The sequence below is a fragment of the Entelurus aequoreus genome, linkage group LG06 (assembly GCF_033978785.1).
Source record: "Entelurus aequoreus isolate RoL-2023_Sb linkage group LG06, RoL_Eaeq_v1.1, whole genome shotgun sequence".
Taxonomy (NCBI): Eukaryota; Metazoa; Chordata; class Actinopteri; order Syngnathiformes; family Syngnathidae; genus Entelurus; species Entelurus aequoreus.
In genome coordinates, this window is record NC_084736.1 from 70,290,219 (window position 1) to 70,312,464 (window position 22,246).

Genomic DNA, 22,246 nt, shown 5'->3' on the forward strand with positions numbered 1-22,246 from the left:
TATCAGTGTCTTTGTAGCTATATTTAGCGAGTAATCAGACCCTTTCAGATATTCTTTTTCAAAAAGGCGACAAATGTGAAGTCCTTTGGCGACTCTGACATGAAAGTACGTATCGCTCATGCCTCCTCCACCATCTAAAATGCCTCCCTTTTAATTGTGATATTTAGAAAAATGACAAAAACGAGCGACGGAAGTGCGTTCATTTGTAGTTCTGAACGTATATGTTTTGCGTCTCATGTTTATTTTGAACTTGTCAATGACATCATTATGTATTATTAATTGTGTGTGCATCTGTGTTGGCCCTGCGATGAGGTGGCGACTTGTCCAGGGTGTACCCCGCCTTCCGCCCGATTGTAGCTGAGATAGGCTCCAGCGCCCCCCGAGACCCCGAAGGGAATAAGCGGTAGAAAATGGATGGATGGATGGATCTTATACTGAAATGCTGACAATTCCAGACATGTTAATAGCTTATCCAGCTGTCCTGCTAAAATCTTTGACCTCCAGGGTGTGAGTCATGAGTAAGAGCTCTACAAATGCGTCATTTTGCTTTAGTATGTTAATATTGCATCTTTTCCATTTTTGTTTTGTATTGTATTTCCTCTTGGATGCAAAAAACGTGTATTTTCGCCGTCCTCCTATGTCCTGTCCTAGCATTAGCCTCGTCTCTCTGCACTCCTCCATCATCTCCCGGCGTCTACGCAGCTTCTCATTCATTGGGTCCAGATGTTTTACTGTGTCAGCCTGTTGTCTTGGCCGTTTGTGCTGGAACTTATGTCGCGGTAACAATGGAAAAATAGGTGTTTCGTGAGAAGAAGGAGGAGTAGGGGGATCTGAGGTTATAAAAGCAAAGTTTAAATGAGGTCATCCACTGTGATTTAAAAATGCAAGCATGCACAATTGTTGCTTTTTACTTGATAAACTTCCCATTCAGTGTCATTTGCTAGTTATGTAAACTGCAATCATAATGGATAGATATTGGTTGTCTTGATGATAAATTGCTTCTTTCCATTTTGTTTATTTAGTTTCTGCACAGGATATAGAAGACTTTGTAGCAGTTGCTTTACAGCCCAATAAAAACATTAAGAAAAAAAATCTAAATACCAGCAGCTCAGTTTGGAGAGCATTCAGTGCGAGGGGAAAAGAGTTCAGGTTTGATTAACATCAACACTGACCTAGTTATGATCACAGGCCCACTTGCATGCAGGCTTTTAATGAGGTATCATGTCTGCAATAATAACAACATTTTGATTAATTGGGGGTGGATTATACAGTAAAGATGTTAGCAGTAAAACGAGCAGAGCTGAAACTTTGCAAAACCTCTGGAGAAGGAGGCCTAAACCTTCAAGCTGTTACTAATTTGCTTCTGTGGAGGCACTCTGGTTTTACTTTGATAGCAGTCAATTAAAAAGCAAATGTAGGAAAAATAAATCAAAACTAAGCACACAGTTTTTTCATTTTTGCAGATCCGGGAGTGTGCTGAACCACTGGACTGAAATCTACCATTTTGTTGAGCATCTCGCTCATAAATTTATAAGGTAGGCCAATAAAGGAATCATCAATCATCAATAATTGTTTGTTCATCTAACAAGGTTTATTTCTGTTTTGTTTCAGTCCACAATTAAGGATGTCGTTTATTGTGTTCTCCACTGAAGGAGAGATTTTAATGCGCCTGACAGAAGACAGGTGAGTACACTTGACCCACCCTATTTATCATGAGAGCTACTGAAAAGTAGTTGCTATAGGTACGGATTGAATGGTGTTACCAAGTACTGATTCACGTAAAATCAAGGTAATGTTACAATTTTCCATGTCGACAAAGCAAGAAAAAGGAACTCGACAATGCAGTAAGGCTCCGCTTGAACATGTGCTAGCTTGATGTTAATTTACATTTGATATGCTACAAACATGCTATTAATTAGCATAAGCGATTTTATATGGCGACCTCCACATTTGATAATAAAAACTACAACTAAGATGCATGTTACAATTAAACAGCTAGTGTGTAATAAGTGTAATACTTACAGTATAAACACTTTGTAGGACTCAACAGAAACAAAGACTGGCACTGTCAACTTAATGGCAAATACTACTTCTATTAAGTCTATTACTGTACATAATACTTGCAAATGAGACGCAGAAGTGATATAAACAAAGATATAATAACTAGACCCCATAGTCATTATCATTATCAGATCACTGTTAAGTGTTACATAAAATAGATTTTACTATAAAAAAATTAACATTTATTAACACATTGAACACACACAAAAGTATTGCTGAGTGCTGGTGTAGATTGCCTGGTACCGGGAATTAGTACCGTATCGAATAAAGTGTGAAAGGTACCCATCCCTACTGAAAAGTAATCAAAGGACTAATGTTTCACACTTTTTCTGCCCGTTTTCCATGTGGCTGTTCTTTATAAACCACACTGACACACATTTGGGGTGATGAAGTCAACCTAGAAATGTTCTGCTTTTGGGGTTACTGTGCAAAAGGATTCGATTAGATTAGTGATTCTCAAACTAGTGGTATGCCAAAGAATCACTTAATTAAATATTCAAACAGAGTGTTACTGTTAAAATTGTGTGTAATGTTAGAGTGGGCAAAAATGTAAAATATACTTGTTAAAATACAACCTCTGCCTTGTTTTTAATGAAAACTTAGGCCTACTAATATATTTTGTAACATATTCTCTATCCGATGAGCATCCTGTGGACGGGTGTTAAAAATGTGCATTTTCTTACTATAACACTTAAGGCAGTGTATCTGATTTTTCCAATGTAACTCTTATGTTCATATCAAATAAATAAAAATATGCTACTGTATTTTAATGTTGGTCATTATGGTAGTATTTTTCTGGCAAAGTACTCAAAGAATCCTCTAGTTTAGATCAAATGTTGGTAACCTTTGATCAAATGAGACATTTTCCTTACTCTTCCGCAAAATAACTCTATAGTCTGGAGCAGCAAAGCATAACGCAGCTTATAAATTTTGAAAAGTCTTATTTAATTTTTCTTGTTCCATTTCAACGCAACAACAAAAGTAGAGTGTGCATGTGTAAGTAGCTTTGCGATACAGTACTTTTGGTATACCTCACTCTTTGACACCTTAAGAGCTTGCTGAGCAACTAGCGTTGCTCACTTAAAATTGCAATAGATGGAGATTTGTCGGTTCGAGCTCAGCGTGTGCAGAGCTGGACGTATAATCAAGAAGCCAACGTTTCTGGCATGTGACACACAAACACAGCTCTTTCCATCTTTTTCCTTTGGCTTCCTCGCGCTCATCCAATCACCAGTGAGGACTCAGCCTGTATAGATTCCCAGCCTTAAAGGCACACACATTTCTTCCACTCCAGTGGTAGGAAAAAACCCTTGGAGGTCTATGAAGGGAGCCACGACAAGGAGGCTGAAGAGCAGCGGGTTGCCAAGCCCAGGATTACAGTAGAGAGAACATTATCGAAAAAAGCTTTGATTCATATTTTTTTGCTTCGATGGTTCGTTAATTGAGCTTAATTAAAATTCATTAAATCCAGACCTTTCCAATATGGGAGAGGTGCAACTACGGTGATAAGTGGCTTTGCAGATGATGTAGTATGTGTGGCGAGCACAGCGGAATGCCGATAGTGATGGCTCAAAGAAGAGGGAAAAAGAGAGCAACGAGCCCAAAGAAGACAAAAGAAGTGGTCAAAAGTTTTGCGATCATTTAAACTGAAAAAGACAGACATCGTGGTGAAATGTTTACACTGTCAAACGGAGCCGACACTTCACAAAATCACTACATCAATGATGCAACACATTACCAGACAGCATTCAGCATAAGAGTTGCAAACAACCAGAAACAAGGTAAAGTCTATTTTGGCAGCTAACGCCATCTTATAGGTTTGACTTGCTAAACGTTACTTCAACACATATGGACATGTGAGGACATGTTAGCATTTACAGTTTGTATGTTATTGCTAACCAGTAGTTTGTCTAAATATCAAATGCCACTCCTCCAATGAATACCTTCTCAAATGTGTATGTGTTAAATACATTGTCACTCAATTTATCAGATTTAGTTTGGTTCTTTATTATATATTACCTGGTTTGAGACCACACAGTTTTTTTCTAACTTTTTTTCAAATATAAAGTTATATATAAGAAAAAAAGACCATTGAAAAAAACCTTGTTTATTTGTACTATATTCCCTGAGGCTGGAAAGTGTTTTATTCGATTACATGATTAATTAAATAAATTGATAGATTACTCGATTACTCAAATAAACGATCGCTGCAGCCCTAAATAGCAGCAACATTGTATCATTAATCATAAATCAAATATTTTCATAAAAAGGGCATACAAATCTAAACTGATTACTACCTTCTAAATATGTTTTTTAAACATAATGAGAGCTCTCTAGGCAAGAAATAGTCACCTTTACATAATGCTGCCTGAGGCTGAACCAATCGGTGATGATACTTGAATGTGCCAGCCTGCTGTCTTGCTTGAAAATGCTTAATTTAGGACCAACAAGTGTATACAGGATTATTTGCTTTGTTGAACAGATGTCTTACATACGTTATATGCTCATGTACCTTTTATTACATTCTACGTTTCAAAATTGTTTCTATACCGTACAGGCCTGGCCCTAACCAATCTGGCGCCCTAGGCAAGATTTTAGGTGGCGCCCCCCCACATCGGCAGTGAAGTGTATGTACTCACAAGAAACCTAATAGCTTTGTCTTTGACCATTTTTTTTACTTAAAGAAAGCAAATTAACATATTATATGAGAATGTTATGTTATGATTATCTTTAACCGAATCACAGCAGTGCTCAAATTAAAAAACAGCATTCCCTCTCATGTGATATTGCTTAATTAACATTAATGATGTGCACTTTAACAACTACGCTTACAACTATACCTAATATATAAAGGGGTGGAAAAGTGACTATTACCTGCAGGGCAAACATTAGCTAACCAGAAGGCAATAACAATGTAAACAAAAAACACCTGCTTAAAAGATCTAATACAAATGTCCCTGAGGAATGTAAGGTGGGAGTACTGTAATTACCTAACGTTACATTATTATTTTCCATAACAATTTAGCCCCCTCCACAATATTAACCCGACGTTAAAACAGAACTAGCTATTTATTGATTAGCAATTGCCGAATCATGTAACATTAGCTTAATGCTAAAAAGCCAGGTTACTATCACATTCTGTAACAGACAAATAATTTAATGTAGGCTAACGTTACCTACCTGCTACCTCTGTCTTTTTCTCGTTTCTCCTCCTCTTCTTTTCTATTTTTTCTTCCCTGGGCACCTGACAGTTTTGGCCGTTTTGACATCTTGTGTTGATTTTTTGATGTGGTAAGTCATGATACGGGAAGGGAGGGGGCGCACCGTGTGGGGGGATGGGGGGTGGGCGTAATGTTGTAACAAATAATATTTCTATTAATTCGGCTTTACTTTGCATTTTAATTAACGTGGGATTATTTTTTGTATTTAGAAATAATAGTACCAACTTTTTTTTTTTTTTTTCTCCAACATTTGTGGCACTGGCTTGGCGCCCCCTGATGGACGGCGCCCTTAGCATTTGCCTATACGGCCTATGCCACGGGCCGGCCCTGATACCGTACATTCCTTTGCACTGTTATTTTATATCGTTGCACTTTTATATACACTACAGCAGGGGTCCCCAAACTTTTTGACTCGGGGCCCGCATATATATATATATATGTATATATATATATATATATATATATATATATATATATACATATACATATATATATATATATATATATATATATATATATATATATATATATATATATATATATATATATATATATATATATATATATATATATATATATGTACACTGCGGCGATGATGTCACGTTATTGATGGGAAAATGCATTTTTAGACAATATGATTTGCTTGCGCGGCTAGAAGACATCAAGAGTAACAAGCGGTAGAAAATGGATTAGAAAACACAGATTTAAAAAAATAATAATTTATTAAAAAAAACAATTTTTTTATTTTTTTTAACTTGAGACTTCCCGCGGGCTGGATTTTGGACGTTGGCGGGCCGTAGTTTGGGGGACCCCTGCACTACAATTTCATCACACCGAGTGGAAAACACAATTTTGATGCTCTGTGTGTCTAGGACACATGGCGACAATAAAGACTCTTGAATCTTAAAAAAAAAAAAAAAAAAAAAAAAAAAATCACCCCAAAAATATGCAATATGGTGAAGTTGCAATATTGGAAGCGCCATGTGGCGAGACACTGCGGCTTATTATTTGATTACAGGATGGCATTTTGCAGCGTGAAAGTGCTGAAAAGAGACTATACTGTATATATATGATAATAAACTCAAAACTACAGTATGACTATGTTAAATAAACACCTTGATGTATGTATATGAAATGTGGTGGTTGTGTGTCTGTCACCTTAGGGAGCGCATCCGCATAGGTCTGGAAGAGCTCCAGGGGGTTCATCCTGGAGGAGACACCTTCATGCACGAGGGCATCCTGAGGGTGAGATGCAGCACATTTCATCCAAAGACAACATCTGTTGCCTTCATGCAGTTGTTTGATATTTTATTGTCCATGTGTTTGTTTCTAAGGCCAGTGAGCAGATCTACCATGGCAACACAGAAGGTTTGTGCTATTGGATAACACCCGTTTATGTATTTGGGGATTTTGTCTGATCCTTGTGAGTTGGCAAACAATCTTCTTAGTTTGTTGGCCTTTTCATACATGAAATATTTTTATAGCTGAAAGAAAGATAATAATGAAGTAATTATGTATATTTTAGAGGGGGAATTCAACAATACTTAAGATTTAATGGACTTCGTACAAAGTCAAAGTAAACGACACTCAAATATCAATCAATCAATCAAAGTTTACTTATATAGCCCTAAATCACAAGTGTCTCAAAGGGCTGCACAAGCCACAACAACATCCTCGGTTCATATCCCACATCAGGGCAAGGAAAAACTCAACCCAGTGGGATGACAATGAGAAACCTTGGAGAGGACCGCAGATGTGGGTGACACCCCACCCCTCAACTCTAGGGCGACCGGTGCAATGGACGTCGAGTGGAACTAGCATAATATTATGAAAGTCCAGTCCGTAGTGGATCTAACATAATACTGAGAGTCCAGTCCATAATAATAATAAATAACCAAGTTTTATTTACAGTGAACTTGAAGTGAACCTTCACAAAATCAGGTCAAAGATTCTCCATGTGTTTCACGTACAATGCGCATATATCATACCCTAAGTACAACTACAAAAGCATGGTTGTAAAAAAACACCAATTGTTGATGATACTATATAATCAATAAGAAACCATGAACTTTCTTGTAAATTAAATGTAATCTGTTAGGGGAACAAAAAAAATAAAAATAAAATATATATATATATATTATTTACACTAAATTTGAACATGAACCTAATTAGACAGTGTGTTCTGTACAAAAAAATCTAATAAATAAATTAATTAATGGGACTGTAAAATTTGTTTTTTACTAGTGGTTTGAAACTCCAAATATCAAATCTAGACAATAATTTAAATGGATTATAACTTAATATATCAATATGGATTTTAAACAAAAACAATTATTTCCCTACTGATTTGCTTGGAGAAATCATGTTATTTATTTTCCGTGCTTATGTGCACATTTTGGCGCATAATTCAACAAATGTGGTCCAAAAAGGTGCTAATCCATCTTTCTTTTAGCAGTATTACCCAGGAGAGTCTTATTAAGGACGTATGAAAGTAATAACTGTAATCTGTCACTATGTCAGGCTTACAATTTCCCTGAATGGAAGGTATGGTACATTTGTCAGTGGTACTGTCTAGATAAGAAAAGATAAAATGTATTTGAATTACTATCTATTGTTATTGCATGGATTGTGTCTGCAGGTTATCGCACCGCCAGCGTTATCATAGCTCTGACAGATGGAGAGCTGCATGAGGATCTCTTCTACTATGCTGAGAGAGAGGTCAGATAGCTGCACACTAAATAGTAAAACATGTGTCTGCGCACGCCACAAACCCAAGTACAACGGCGCCGCATTGCCATTTTGATCCCCCTGCTGTTTACTGCTAAGTAAAAGCTTTTCTGCAAACGGTGGAGGTGTGTCGGGCGTTTGTGTGTGTGCACGTGCACACGTTGACACTGTTTGTCTATGTTGTGTCAAGTGGAAGTAATGTTGTCTTATTTTTATTGTGACAGGCCAATCGATCGCGAAGTCTGGGTGCCACCGTTTACTGCGTAGGAGTGAAGGACTTCAATGAGACTCAGGTTCGTTAGTCTATGTCTTTAACTTAATTAATCCTATATAAGAAGACCCTACAGACCGGATATTTGAGTAAATACTGTAGTGAGGTTAGCTAGGTTTGTATCGTTTCACCAAAAATGTCGTCTTATACCGTCGAAAAAGCAGCGAGAGACCGATTTATGGGTACTTTTTGATCCGGATACAGTGGGAAGTTGTTTCCGTGACATCATCGTAAATAGTTGACTCTATATGCAGTGATGGGCAAGCTACTTGGAAAATATAGTAAACTAAGCTCCAAGTTACTCTCATTATATATATATATATATATATATATATATATATATATATATATATATATATATATATATATATATATATATATATATATATATATATATATTGATTCCCGGGTGCGCCGCTGCTGCCCACTGCTCCCCAAGGGGATGGGTCAAATGCAGAGGACAAATTTCACCACATCTAGTGTGTGTGTGACAATCATTGGTACTTTAATCTTTAATCTTAATCTTAATATATATATATATATATATATATATATATATATATATATATATATATATATATATATATATATATATATATATACCCAATAAGATTCCATTACTATTAACTATCTATCATTTAACTGGGGACATCTCTAGGGGTCCCCGCACCCAACTGTATGTGCTGTATTTATTTTAGTTTGCCTTTTCTTTGGCCCTCTCCTACAATGTTATTCCTTTTCAATGCCTACAGTAAAAAAAAAACATCCATCTATATCTTGACAAAAAAAACAATGACTTGTGTGTTGTTTGGGAACAGTTGATAATGGTAATGTGTAGTAAAACTTTTAATGAACTCAACTCACCTTAATGTGCGTTCCTAAATTTGTGTTGGACGTCTTAGATCAGGGGTCCCCAAACTTTTTAACTCGGGGGCCGCATTGGGTTAAAAAAATTTGGCCAGGGGCCGGGTTGTATATATATATATATATTCTGAACGCGATGATGTCACATTATCGATGGGAAAATGCATTTTTAGACAATATGGTTTGCCTGAAAATGGATTAGGAAGGATAGATTTAAAAAAATGAATCTTTTTTTTTTTTTAAACTTGACTGGATTTTGGGGACCCCTGTTTTAGATGAAGAGAGCAGTTATGATTTTGGTTTACAGAGTAAACAACTAAAAACTAAGGTTTTGGGCGTTGCTTTCTCTAAATGCATACATTTGTCTAAATATGGCGAATATTATTATTATTGTGGGTTTCCTGGACATCGTCTTCATCAATAAAGGAACAATCTAATCCGCGGGAAATAATCCCTCTGCCATTTTCAAAAAAGGTTCTTTTTTTTTGAGTCGTCAGCTTGAAGCGTTCCTCTGTCTCCGACTCCCTCGTTGTCATGTGACATGAGTGGGTGTCTGTTATGATTTTGCTCCCTGGTTTAATGACCCGCCTTATCTTGCCTCTGATTGGCCAGTTTCTGATTCGCCCTAACCTTAGCTAATTCTGACTCATCATATGAACATCAACCAATCACCATGCATTTTCTCCGTATGTATGGATGTTTATTCATTCAGGTCATTATATTTTATCCGTATTTTTTATGGCCTGGATTCACAGTCCATTTTCTCTCTTTGTAGCTTGTAGCTTTGATGTAAGCTACCTCCCTAAATGGGTCTAAAAATAGCTACTCGTTCAAAAAGTGGGAAATGTTATGTAGTTAAGCTACGTAGCTTCACTATTTGTATTTTGTTACTGCCCATCACAGTCATAATGGGGTTACGAATACGTTTGCGGGAAAATTTCATATTGGCATTTTACATGCGCTTATTCACGCCAAACGTGGCCCCCCACGAATTCCGGGGCCCTATGAAGAGCATGTGTTAGGAAGGGGCGTTGCAGATCTTAGCAAAAAAGCAAAAGTGGACTTGTTAAATATGACTGCACTACTTCAGTATGTACAGAATGTTATCATGTGTCTTTAGTTACACAGTGGAGTACCACACTTTAACCAAAGTAGACTTAAATTTAGGTGCAAACTTTTTGTATAAAAAGTGAACTTTGATTGCTTTCTTTTAGCTGGCCAAAATTGCTGACAGTAAGGACCATGTATTCCCTGTCAACGATGGATTTGAGGCTTTGCAAGGGGTCATTGACTCTGTAAGTATTCCCGCCTTGTTCACATGCGCACCTGCATGCAAATAAGTGACGTACAGGGCACCCCCTGGCTAATTTGGGGTCTTACTTTGAGGCCCTCTTCCTTCCATGGCAAAACATTTTTACACTTTTTTTTATTTATGTGAAATGATTTTTAAACTTTTTAAATCAAATTTATTATGAATATTATGAATTTATTTTTGGTTTTGTACTAAAATGTATACATGGGATATACTATATATATATAATAAATAGGGCTGTGTATCTTTGGGCACCTGACGATTCGATTCAGAATCGATTCTTGATTCAAAATTAATATTTCTTTAATAACATTGGGTGCCAGTTCTATGATTAACAACATTCCTCTATAAAATAGACACACAACTCTGATAAATGTTTATATTACTCAAAAGAAAAACTGGTTTTGTTTGATAAAATTCTACACAAAAATTTAGTAAAGTCAAATACATATAAGGCAACATGAGAAGTATCCCACACTTTTTATTTCTAAAGTAAATCTGTACAGCAGATATGGGCATCTACACTGAACAAAAATATAAATGAAACACTTTTGTTTTTGCCCCCATTTTTCATGAGTTAAACTCAAAGATCCAAATATTTTACTACATACACAAGGCTTATTCCTTTTAAATGTCGTTCACAAATCGGTCTAAATCTGTGTTAGTGAGCATTTCTTCTTTACCAAGATAATCCATCCCACCTCACAGGTGTGGCATATCAAGATGCTAATTAAACAGCATGATTATTACACAAGTGTACCTTAGGCTTCCCACAATAAAAGGCCACTCTGAAATGTGCAGTTTTATCACACAGCACAATGCCACAGATGTCGCAAGTTGTGAGGGCATGCTGACTGCAGTAATGTCCACCATTGCCCGTGAATTGAATGTTAATTTCTCTACCATAAGCCGTCTCCAAAAGCGTTTCAGAGAATTTAGCAGTACATCTATCCGGCCTCACAAACGCAGACCATGTGTAACCACACCAGCCCAGGACCTCCTCATCCAGTAGGTGCACCTTCATGATCGTCTGAGACCAGCCACCTGTTGCAACAATTGGTTTGCACAACCAAATAATTTCTGCAGGGAAGCCCACATGCATGCTCTTCGTCCTCATTGGGGTCTCGACCTAACTGCAGTTCGTCGTCGTAACTGACTTGAGTGGGCAAATGCTCACATTTGATGGCGTCTGGCAAGTTGGAGAGGTGTTCTCTTCACCAATGAATTCAGGTTTTCACTGTTCAGGTCAGCTGGCAGACAGCGTGTGTGGCGTCGTGTGGGAGAACGGTTTGATGATGTCAATGGGGGTGGGGTTATGGTATGGGCAGGCATGTGTTATGGACAACAAACGCAAGTGCGTTTTATTGATGGCCTTTTGAATGCAAAGAGATACTGTGACGAGATCCTGAGGCCCATGGTTGCGCCATTCACCCAAGACTATCACCCCATGTTGCAGCATGACAACGCACGGCCCCATGTTGCAAGGATCTGTACGCAATTCCTGGAAGCTGAAAACATCCCAGTTCTTGCATGGCCAGCATACTCACCGGACATGTCACCCATTGAGCATGTTTGAGATGCTGTGGATCGGCGTATACGACAGCGTGTTCCAGTTCCTGCTAAGATCCAGCAACTTTGCACAGCCGATGAAGAGAAGTGGACCAACCACAGGCCACCATCAACAACTTCATCAAATCTATGCAAAGGACAAGTGTTGCACTGCGTGCGGCAAATGGTGGTCACACCAGATACTGACTGCTTTTCTGTACATTGCAGAGTGGCCTTTTATAGTGGGCAGCTGAAGGCACACCTGTGCAATAATCACGCTGTTTAATCAGCATCTTGGTATACCACACCTGTGATGTGGGATGGATTATCTGGGCAAGGAAGAAATGCTCACTAACACAGATTTACACAGATTTGTGAACAATATTTGAGAGGAATAGGTCTTTTGTGTATATAGTAAACGTTTAACATCTTTGAGTTCAACTCATGGAAAATGAGAGCAAAAACAAAAGTGTTGCGTTTATATTTTTGTTCAGTATAAATCAACAATTTTATTTGGCTGAACAGGACAGATAAAAAAATAAAAATAAAATAATAATAGATTTTTTTAAAAATCGATTATGAATCGTTACAAATAAAAATCACAATTTCTTTCGAAAATCTTTTTTTTGACACCCCTAATAATAAATATTTTATATTGAACAATATTGTTTATATTATAAGGATGTGAGGGGAAATGTGCCATTATCCTCTTATCAGTGACAGAGCAGGAAGGGGCTAGAAATATTTCATATGAAGCATCCGGGGTCATTCATTCATTTACATTTTACACACGCTTATTAATGCAAAACAGAGCTCCCCACAGATCACAGAGTCCTTCGCAAAGCGCCTATAGGGGAGGCACGGCACTGGTGACAAAAGCCACAGAGGCCCACAGGAAATTAACATGAAATATAATATAATGCCATTGATTACCTCATAGTTACACTCACTAGATAGCATAGAGGACCTTTTTAAACTCTTCCATCCATGAAGCCAGGTCAGAAAATTCCAGAAAAAAAATTCTGTGACTTTCCTGTTTTTGATCAGCGGGGGCCATGTTTTGCAGAGCGGGATCAAACAGCTTACTAAGTCTCTTGTGACTTCACTGTTGTCAGGAAATGAAAAACAGTTTTGTCGTGACAACACACTTTTTTCAAAACCCATTTGAATTTCAGTGAGCATGCACGTTATTGTGGTGGCCAAGGACATTTAAAAACAGTTTGAGTCGCCGTATCGAATGTCTAAAGGATAGTCATTATAAGCGCGATAATGATAAAATCCACCCCGTGATGAGAAACATTAGCATAAGAAAACATTGACGCAGCAAGAACACAGAGGAGAATGCCAATTGCCAAGTTTTTTTTTCTTCATTCAGGCGTTTTTTTGTCCTTAACGTCTTCAGATCCTGAAGAGGTCCTGCATTGAGATTCTGGCAGCTGAGCCCTCCAGTATCTGTGCAGGAGGTGAGGAAGCAGGATTGGACTGGGGGATGGGAGCGCTGAGCATCACACATTAAGATGTTTTAAAATACCAAATATGGAGGTGACAAATACTGCACTTCTTTTCTCTTTCTCTAGAGTCCTTTCAGGTGGTGGTGAGAGGAAATGGATTCCTCCATGCCCGCAATGTTGATAAAGTCCTGTGCAGTTTTCGCATCAATGACACCGTTACCAAGAGTGAGTACAATTTGTTACTATCAGGACATGTTTATGTTTAAATGAAAAGTCTACCACACAGCTGGATTTCTATATGATCAAAGACTGGTGCCATGCTGAGCTTACTGCAATTATGTCGTTTTAACATGATAATAAAGTGTGTGCAGCATACAAAAAGGCCTTTAGGCAAAAACAGATTCCCCCACTGAACAGTGTTTAATTAAATAGTTAAAAGCACTTCCTATTAGGCACACCACCATTCTGCAGGAGCTACTGCTGTGATTAAAAATCTACATCAAACATTTGTGCTGAATCAGCCAAAATCCAAAAAGGTCTGTTGTCCGTCGAGCTAACAGTGTTGACATGATATGGGCAAATCTATTGGGACACCACTAATAAACAATGGAAACAAACATGGAGTTCCCAAACGATGCATAAAGTGTAGAATGTTCCAAAATGTATTGGTAAAATGCATAATTATGGTTTAGGGGGAACTAAGAGGTCTAACCCAACCCCTGATTGATTGATTCATTGAAGAGCTTGTGGTAAAATGTTAATGAAATAAAGTTGATGAGCAAGTACTTTTATTTGTTGAAAATAGAATACAATAATATCTAATAATTGTACTGTATTTACATATCAACCACAAGTATCAATAGGGAGTCACCGTGCTTACTCAAATAATTCAAACAATAATACTAGCAGTGTTGGTAAAATTACTTTTAAATAATAATTTATTATAGTTACTGACTGCTTTCCTTCCAAAAAGTAACCAAATTGGTAACGAAAGGACTCGTTGATTAAAGGGGCTGTTTGCAACATGCTCAAAGTCACACTTTTCAAACGAAAACTATAACACGAACACCAGCGACTAGTGCTATTGACAGTGTAACAATATCAACACAATATTGCATACATACACTACCGTATGTTCCTTATAGAATTGTATTTTATAATAACATACATTTTTGGCCCTGCGATGCCGATGAGGTGGCGACTTGCCCAGGGTGTACACCGCCTTCCGCCCGAATGCAGCTGGAATAGGCTCCAGAAGGGAATGGATGGATTGGACAACACATATTTGTTTGAGCAAAACTAAGTCAATAGTACACAATAAATACTATATTTTTTGTACTATGAGGCGCACTTAAAGTCCTTTCAATTTCTCAAAAATCGACAGTGCGCCTTATAACCCGGTGCACCTAATGTACAGATTAATTGTGGAATGGAATGATATTAATTGTCATTGCACAAGTACAACGAAATTTAATTGTAGTTGTGCTTATTGACATCGAAGCAATTTTATGTGGTACATGGTGTAAATGTAAGTGTGACCAGTAGATGGCAGTCACACAAAAGAGATACGTGGGGACTGCAGGTTGATGCCTGTTCAATAAACAATGCGAGCAAGTACCGACAAGCAAGCAACACCAAAACTTGAGAATATAGAACATTACACGCAGCGCTCAAAAATCTTGTCAAAATGTTTTAGTATGACTTTAGTAAGCTACGAAGCCGCACCGCTTGTTGGACTGTTTGAGCATTACGGCTACCGTAGTCAAACGCACTGTGCTACCACATATGGGTATTATTATAGTGTGTGTAAAAGGACCCAAAAAGGGCACCTATTAGGAGACGTATTATCTGGCATTTTGTTTTGCAATATTACACAAAAACAACTTTTCTTACCTATTGGTACCTGCTGATGTGTATTTGGTTCAGAAAATGGGCCACATAGTCAATAAGCTCCTTCTTTTCCTCTATCCTCTTGTTGTGGTGCATTCATCCTTCGCTGTTGCCATTTTTAATATAAAGTAGTGTACAGTTCCAACTTATATCTGTCAGTAGACTCGCTATGGAAGCAATAAAAACTAGCGGTACAACAAAGATGGTGGGAGAAGACACTGTCGACGTGGAGGCACATAAATAAGGCCGACAACACAAAAAGGCGCATCCTGAAGAGATAGTCAGAAAGTAGCTTGAAGATGGTCTGTAAAACATAATCTATGCAACATGTTGACAAAAGACCCACCATTACATGTTATGTAAACCACAAGGAAGGGTTTTTTTATGTAAAAAAAAATTACCCCTTATCATCCGGTGCACCTTATGTATGAAAATAGATTTGAATAGACCTGTTCACCGACAGAGGGCCTTATAATCCGGTGTGCCTTATGGTCCAAAAAAATACAGTAAACAAAATACTAATACTTAATGAAATCATTTGGTTTTTGCCCTCAAACCCCAATGACTTTTTTTCTGAGTTTGTAAACATACCAACAACAAACAAAAAAAGATTTTGACAAATTTAAAATGTCAATCTATCATGCTATGTATCATTTACTGATACTAAACTTGATATGAACACAATCGATTTCTTGATATATCCGTCTTTCACTTACTTACGCTTGCCAGTGGCCGCTTATATTCAATCAATTAATCAATCAATGTTTATTTATATAGCCCTAAATCACAAGTGTCTCAAAGGGCTGTACAAGCCACAACGACATCATATTATCCTCTCTCTCTCTAGACTCCAATTATTCTACTTGTTCATTTCCTGTCAATAGCTGCTATCTTTCTGCTGCTATATCACGCTTCCATTTACACTTCTTAAACTTTACTACGTACTTAATTCTTCCGTTGTTTCAAGCTAGTTTAGCGACTAGCTTAGCAATTAGCTTGCCTGCTCTTCCTCTGTGTGTAACATGTTTAGTCTCGTCCTTCAGTGTTAATACTTGAAAGAAATGTGTTTTATTTGCCACAGTGGTGGATTGTTGACTTTGGTAAGCTGCTCCTCATAGTGTATGGATATCCACAGTTAGCTGCTAGCCGCCTCTGTAGCAGCTATTTTTTTCTGATCGGCGGACTGAGCATTGAAAATAGGAATCTGTTTGAAAATTAGAATGGTTTAAGGGAGAATCTGAATACAAGACCCAGTTTCACATCGACACTCAATGCCCAACCCTATTCCTAACACAGATCAGTATGATGCTGCCTATTAAGTGGACTCGATTTCTGGCCAGTGCCTAAATCAAGTAGAGACCCCTGATGGTAGAAACTGAAAACATAAGTACTGTACATTATTAATATCCTCTAGGAGTTCTAGAAGTACTAGACCCTATGAAATTATTCATTTCTAGCTTATCTCTCCATTTAGCACAGTGTATCAAGAGCAGATCAGCCACAACCCATGTGGTTCTGGTGTTGATTTCCTCAGTTCTGGGGTATGCTCGCCTCCTGCCAGGATAAACATCATCCTGGTCATGGTGCATGTTGAAGCTGCTTTCCTAAAAGCCAGCTGGACGTGGACAAGACCTAGATTTGCCTCAGTGTTGTTGAGGTTTTATTTAACTTTTTCATAAGGGATAATGCCTCCATTCTATTGAAACCATTTGTTTTGATTTTGAGGAATCTCTCTTCTCAGAAGATCACTACTTTTCCGTGAACATGTTCCTGGAGTCTCCATTGCCTAACATTTGTCCTTTGAACATCCCGACTTGTTGTTTAACAGCTGTGAACAAAACAATTTCAAATGGGTAAACAGTAGAGTATTTGAGGAGTTATTTTTGGCTCTTAAGATTTATTTTTTGTATCTCATTGATTAATCTGTCAAGAGAGGAATGTGTTGTTCATGTTTTCATAACACATTTACATCTGTGTTTCTAGTGGTGAAACCTTTGATAGTAGAAGATACATATCTTCTTTGTCCAGCACCAGTGCTTCAGGATGAGGGAATGTAAGATATCGTTTTTATTAAAATACATGTATTCATCCCCAGTACTTCATTAGTATCATCAACATGACTACTTTTCTTTTTTCTTTTCCAGGGCAGCAAATCTTTATGTCAGTATGAACGAAGGTCTCAGTTTCATCTCCAGCTCGGTCACCATCACGACAGTGAGCTGCGTAAGTAACACCACTACAATACGGTTTTTTTTTTAATCCGCTCTAAAAGTACACACACAAGCACAAACAAAATCAGTCAGAACAATCAACAGCATTTTTCCTATACAGTAGTAATAACATAAAGAATCAGTTCCAGGGTCAAACTGATACCATTGTTACATTTTTCAGAGTGATAAAATGTTTAACTGTCATACAAGCATATAAATAAGTTGACCACTCTTGATATTAAGACATACAATAATAATACAGTAGTATTTCAATTTAGGAGCTTACTTGGTTCTGTGACGGAGCTCTTGACTAAAAACACTTGTATCTTAAATCAATGTATCCCATTGAAATGAATTGAAATCAATTTCATTGGTACAAGTAACATGCCTTTTAAAAATGAAAAACAAACTTTTAGATAATAACTATTGTAGAAAAACAATACAAAAGAATATACTACTAACAACTACAGTAGTTGTGTGAAGTAATGTAATAATAATGTACAGCAATGTACAGTGGAATTCTACAATATCTCCTTCCAGCTGCTTTTTTGTCAAACACAATATCGGCAGCTTTTCCATATTTTCATGGATAAATGTCCGCCATGTAGATATTATTTCAAAATTCTTGGCTGGTGTTAGACTCATTCTGCTTCAACATGGTGCAGACTAGCAAGTTTTTGATTCATTATTTATTTAACTGAATAAATATAATCAATTTCTTCTCAGCACTGTCCTTCACACTCACTTTCTTCCTTCCCATGGTTGAAGAATAAAGTTATGTCCATCTCTAGCTATGAGCTAAATTTGGCGAGTATGACCAGATGTTTTGAGCGGATCTCACGTGGGTTCACCGTGACATTTAATTTTTGATCAGATTTTTGCTTGCAACTTAAAGCATAACAATTAACTGAGACACAGCTTTTATCTCAAAACACACTTAAGTTGAGGTACCATTACACACAAGTTTGTAATGACAAAAATAGTGATCCCCGATATTGACTTGCTTACCAATGTGGTATCCGGTATTTTTTTCTAGCTGATAAATATCGGTCAGTCAATATTATTAAAAACATATTGCAAATGTAATTTGCATTGCATCTAATTTTTTAACATTCTTACCAATCAAACAACAAATAGTATATACTAGAGATGTCCGATAATGGCTTTTTTGCCGATATCCCGATATTGTCCAACTCTGAATTACCGATTCCGATATCAACCGATACAGATATATACAGTCGTGGAATTAACACATTATTATGCTTAATTTTGTTGTGATTCCCCGCTGGATGCATTAAACAATGTAACAAGGTTTTCCAAAATAAATCAACTCAAGTTATGGAAAAAGATGCCAACATGGCACTGCCATATTTATTATTGAAGTCACAAAGTGCATTATTTTTTTAACATGCCTCAAAACAGCAGCTTGGAATTTGGGACATGCTCTCCCTGAGAGAACATGAGGAGGTTGAGGTGGGCGGGGGGTAGGGGGTAGTGGGGGTGTATATTGTAGCGTCCTGGAAGAGTTAGTGCTGCAAGGGGTTCTGGGTGTTTGTTCTGTTGTGTTTATGTTGTGTTACGGTGCGGATGTTCTCCCGAAATGTGTTTGTCATTCTTGTTTGTTGTGGCTTCACAGTGTGGCGCATATTTGTAACAGTGTTTAAGTTGTTTATACAGCTACCCTCAGTGTGACCTGTAGGGCTGTTGACCAAGTATGCATTGCTTTCACTTGTGTGGGGGAAAAGCCGTAGATATTATGTGATTGCGCCGGCACGCAAAGGCAGTGCCTTAAAGGTTTATTGGCGCTCTGTACTTCTCCCTACGTCCGTGTACACAGCAGCGATTTAAAAAGTCATACATTTTACTTTTTGAAACCGATACCGATCATTTTGAAACCGATAATTTCCGATATTACATTTTAAAGCATATATCGGCTGATAATATCGGCAGTCCGATATTATCGGACATCTCTAGTATATACCATATGTTGCTTATGATGAAGTTAAAGTCTTACTGCTTTGGGTGTTGGAATGCACTTCAATTTACAAGGTAATCCTTTGATGCTTTCTAAAAATTGTGGTCAAATGATAAAACTAGGAGGAGTTATGACGTTTCGTTGCATCTATTCTAACACATGACCACTAACTAATAAACAATGAAGTAGTGTACAGTCCATGCCAACAATGCAATGCAGATTTGTCTTTTCTCTATTAAACTTGGTATATTGTTGGCATGATGACATTACTTTTTTTAATTGTACATATGACATTATAAAAGCTGTGATGAGGTGGCGACTTGTCCAGGGTGTACCCCGCCTTTCGCCCGATTGTAGCTGAGATAGGCTCCAGCGCCCCCCGCCACCCCGAAGGGAATAAGCGGTAGAAAATGGATGGATGGATGGATGGACATTATAAAAGGTCATATGTAGAATTGTTCCTGCGTGCATGGCTATTGCAGCTGGCAGCAGATCACATGACCACCAAACAACTGTACCCCTCATTTAACAAAAAGATGTTGTGGGTGAATGTAGGGGTGACACCCATAACACCCCAGAGACTTTTCGATAGACTTCCCCATTGTGTGTGTTCCATCCAGTTCTTCCTGACCCTAAGCGAAAAGCATCTGGACCTCCTCAGTTGATCATGTGCATGTTGTTTATGTAGCTTGACTCCAAATGAAGAAAACATGGCTGCCACAAAGGACGTTTGGCTATATGTGGTTACAGAAATCTAGTAACATGCTGTTGGGTGGTTTACAGTGTTTATGTCCAAAAGTCACACTACAATTTCCAATCATGTCCATGAAAAATGACATGGTGGTACTTAATGTTGGATTCAATGACAACAGTAAATCTTTACATGGTTTGATGCTCTGTGTTTACATGTTACAGTCTGATGGGTCCATCCTGGCCATCACTCTGCTCATCCTCATGCTGCTTCTCATCTTGGCTCTACTATGGTGGTTCTGGCCCCTCTGCTGCACTGTGGTAAGTCCCATCCCTTTTCCCTTACGTTCATGTATTTGAACAGGACCACCGCATATATACATAACATACTTTTGGACCGCCATGAATAGTTTTGACCTCACCTACTTGCCTTCACTCATAAACACATTGTGATGGGACTAGGGTTGTACAGTATAGTACCGTGGTACTAATTAATTAAAAAAGGTAATACATTATGATGGGGTTAGGGTTGTACAGTATAGTACCGTGGTACTAATGAATTAAAAAAGGTAATATATTGCATTTGAAAAATACGGGTACTTTATTTTCTTCCATGCGCCAGCTAATGGCACGCCGAGACCAGTTGCAAGCAAAAACAGTGTGGAGACAAAAGAGGGAGAATGGACACATTTTGGCTTTAAAACTAACAATACAGGTTGCGCTTTAAACATTAAACATTAGCTAGCAACTAGCTAGTCCACACAGTCTTATAGTCTACCACACAGTCTATATATTTTTTTGTCTTGTCCCCAGAATTTCCCCATGAAATATAACCACTGGATGCATGTTTTGGAGTAATATACATTTTTAACAATTTGTTCAATGATATATTTTTTGTACGAAATAACAAAATTAACAGAATGCAATAAATAACACTACATTGTTTTTTTAATATTTTTTGTGTCCTGGCTGGGAATCAAACCATGTACGCTGGAACAAAAATACTGATACATAAGCCATTGCGCTACCAGAAATCCCAAAAATTTAAGCTGCATTTAAACTCCTCTTGTTTGGATTTCTTGTTTATGTTACATGAATCATATTGATGTGTATCTCGCATGTGACTGCTGCTGCGTGCTGTCATACTGTGATGTAGTCACTATGATTACTGTAACTAATTATTGGAATATTTTCTATAGTTTGAGGCTTATTGTAGTTTAAAAATGACACTCTACATTCATAGTTTCGATGTGTAAGGCCTAAAAAAATAATTTGGAAACGTTCGGCGGGGCAGATTGAAAAGCTTAAAGGCCTACTGAAATGAGATTTTCATATTTAAACGGGGATAGCAGATCCATTTTATGTGTCATACTCGATCATTTCGCGATATTGCCATATTTTTGCTGAAAGGATTTAGTAGAGAACATCGACGATAAAGTTCGCAACTTTTGGTCGCTGATAAAAAAAAGCCTTGCCTGTACCGGAAGTAGCGTGACGTCACAGGTTGAAGGACTCCTCACATCTGCACATCGTTTACACCAGCAGCGAGAGCGATTCGGACCGAGAAAGCGACGATTACCCCATTAATTTGAGCGAGGATGAAAGATTTGTGGATGAGGAAAGTGACAGTGAAGGATTAGAGTGCAGTGCAGGACGCCAGGGTGTATCATTTTTCGCTCTGACCGTAACTTAGGTACAAGGGCTCATTGGATTCCACACTTTCTCTTTTTTCTATTGTGGATCACGGATTTGTATTTTAAACCACCTTGGATACTATATCCTCTTGAAAATGAGAGTCGAGAATGCGAAATGGACATTCACAGTGACTTTTATCTTCACGACAATACATCGGTGAAGCACTTTAGCTTCGGAGCTAACGTGATAGCATCGTGCTTAACTGCGGATAGAAACAGAAGAAACATGCCCCTGACTGGAAGGATAGACAGAAGATCAACAATACTATTATTACTTCTACTATCAGGAGACACCGAACCAAACCCTGGACCTGTAACCACACGGTTAATGC

The 22,246-nt window shown here is 37.8% G+C and overlaps 2 protein-coding genes across 3 annotated transcripts in view; one reads left to right on the top strand and one right to left on the bottom strand.

Moving 5' to 3' along the window:
* LOC133652543 (MOB kinase activator 1A) overlaps positions 1 to 22,246 on the bottom strand; it is an 80,445-nt gene that overhangs the window by 24,436 nt on the left and 33,763 nt on the right. For both annotated transcript variants that reach the window (XM_062051400.1, XM_062051399.1), the window contains one exon: positions 6,441 to 6,521. In XM_062051400.1, the coding sequence (XP_061907384.1) occupies positions 6,441 to 6,460 (20 nt within the window). In that variant the 5' untranslated portion in view covers positions 6,461 to 6,521. The remainder of the gene's footprint in view (positions 1 to 6,440; positions 6,522 to 22,246) is intronic.
* Positions 1 to 22,246, top strand: part of LOC133652542 (anthrax toxin receptor 1-like) — a 50,798-nt gene that overhangs the window by 4,016 nt on the left and 24,536 nt on the right. Inside the window, exons 2-13 of the mRNA XM_062051398.1 lie at positions 1,464 to 1,535; positions 1,612 to 1,683; positions 6,446 to 6,527; positions 6,617 to 6,650; positions 7,921 to 8,000; positions 8,234 to 8,302; positions 10,359 to 10,439; positions 13,407 to 13,467; positions 13,582 to 13,680; positions 17,329 to 17,398; positions 17,490 to 17,568; positions 20,446 to 20,541. Of these exons, the coding sequence (XP_061907382.1) occupies positions 1,464 to 1,535; positions 1,612 to 1,683; positions 6,446 to 6,527; positions 6,617 to 6,650; positions 7,921 to 8,000; positions 8,234 to 8,302; positions 10,359 to 10,439; positions 13,407 to 13,467; positions 13,582 to 13,680; positions 17,329 to 17,398; positions 17,490 to 17,568; positions 20,446 to 20,541 (895 nt within the window). The remainder of the gene's footprint in view (positions 1 to 1,463; positions 1,536 to 1,611; positions 1,684 to 6,445; positions 6,528 to 6,616; positions 6,651 to 7,920; positions 8,001 to 8,233; positions 8,303 to 10,358; positions 10,440 to 13,406; positions 13,468 to 13,581; positions 13,681 to 17,328; positions 17,399 to 17,489; positions 17,569 to 20,445; positions 20,542 to 22,246) is intronic.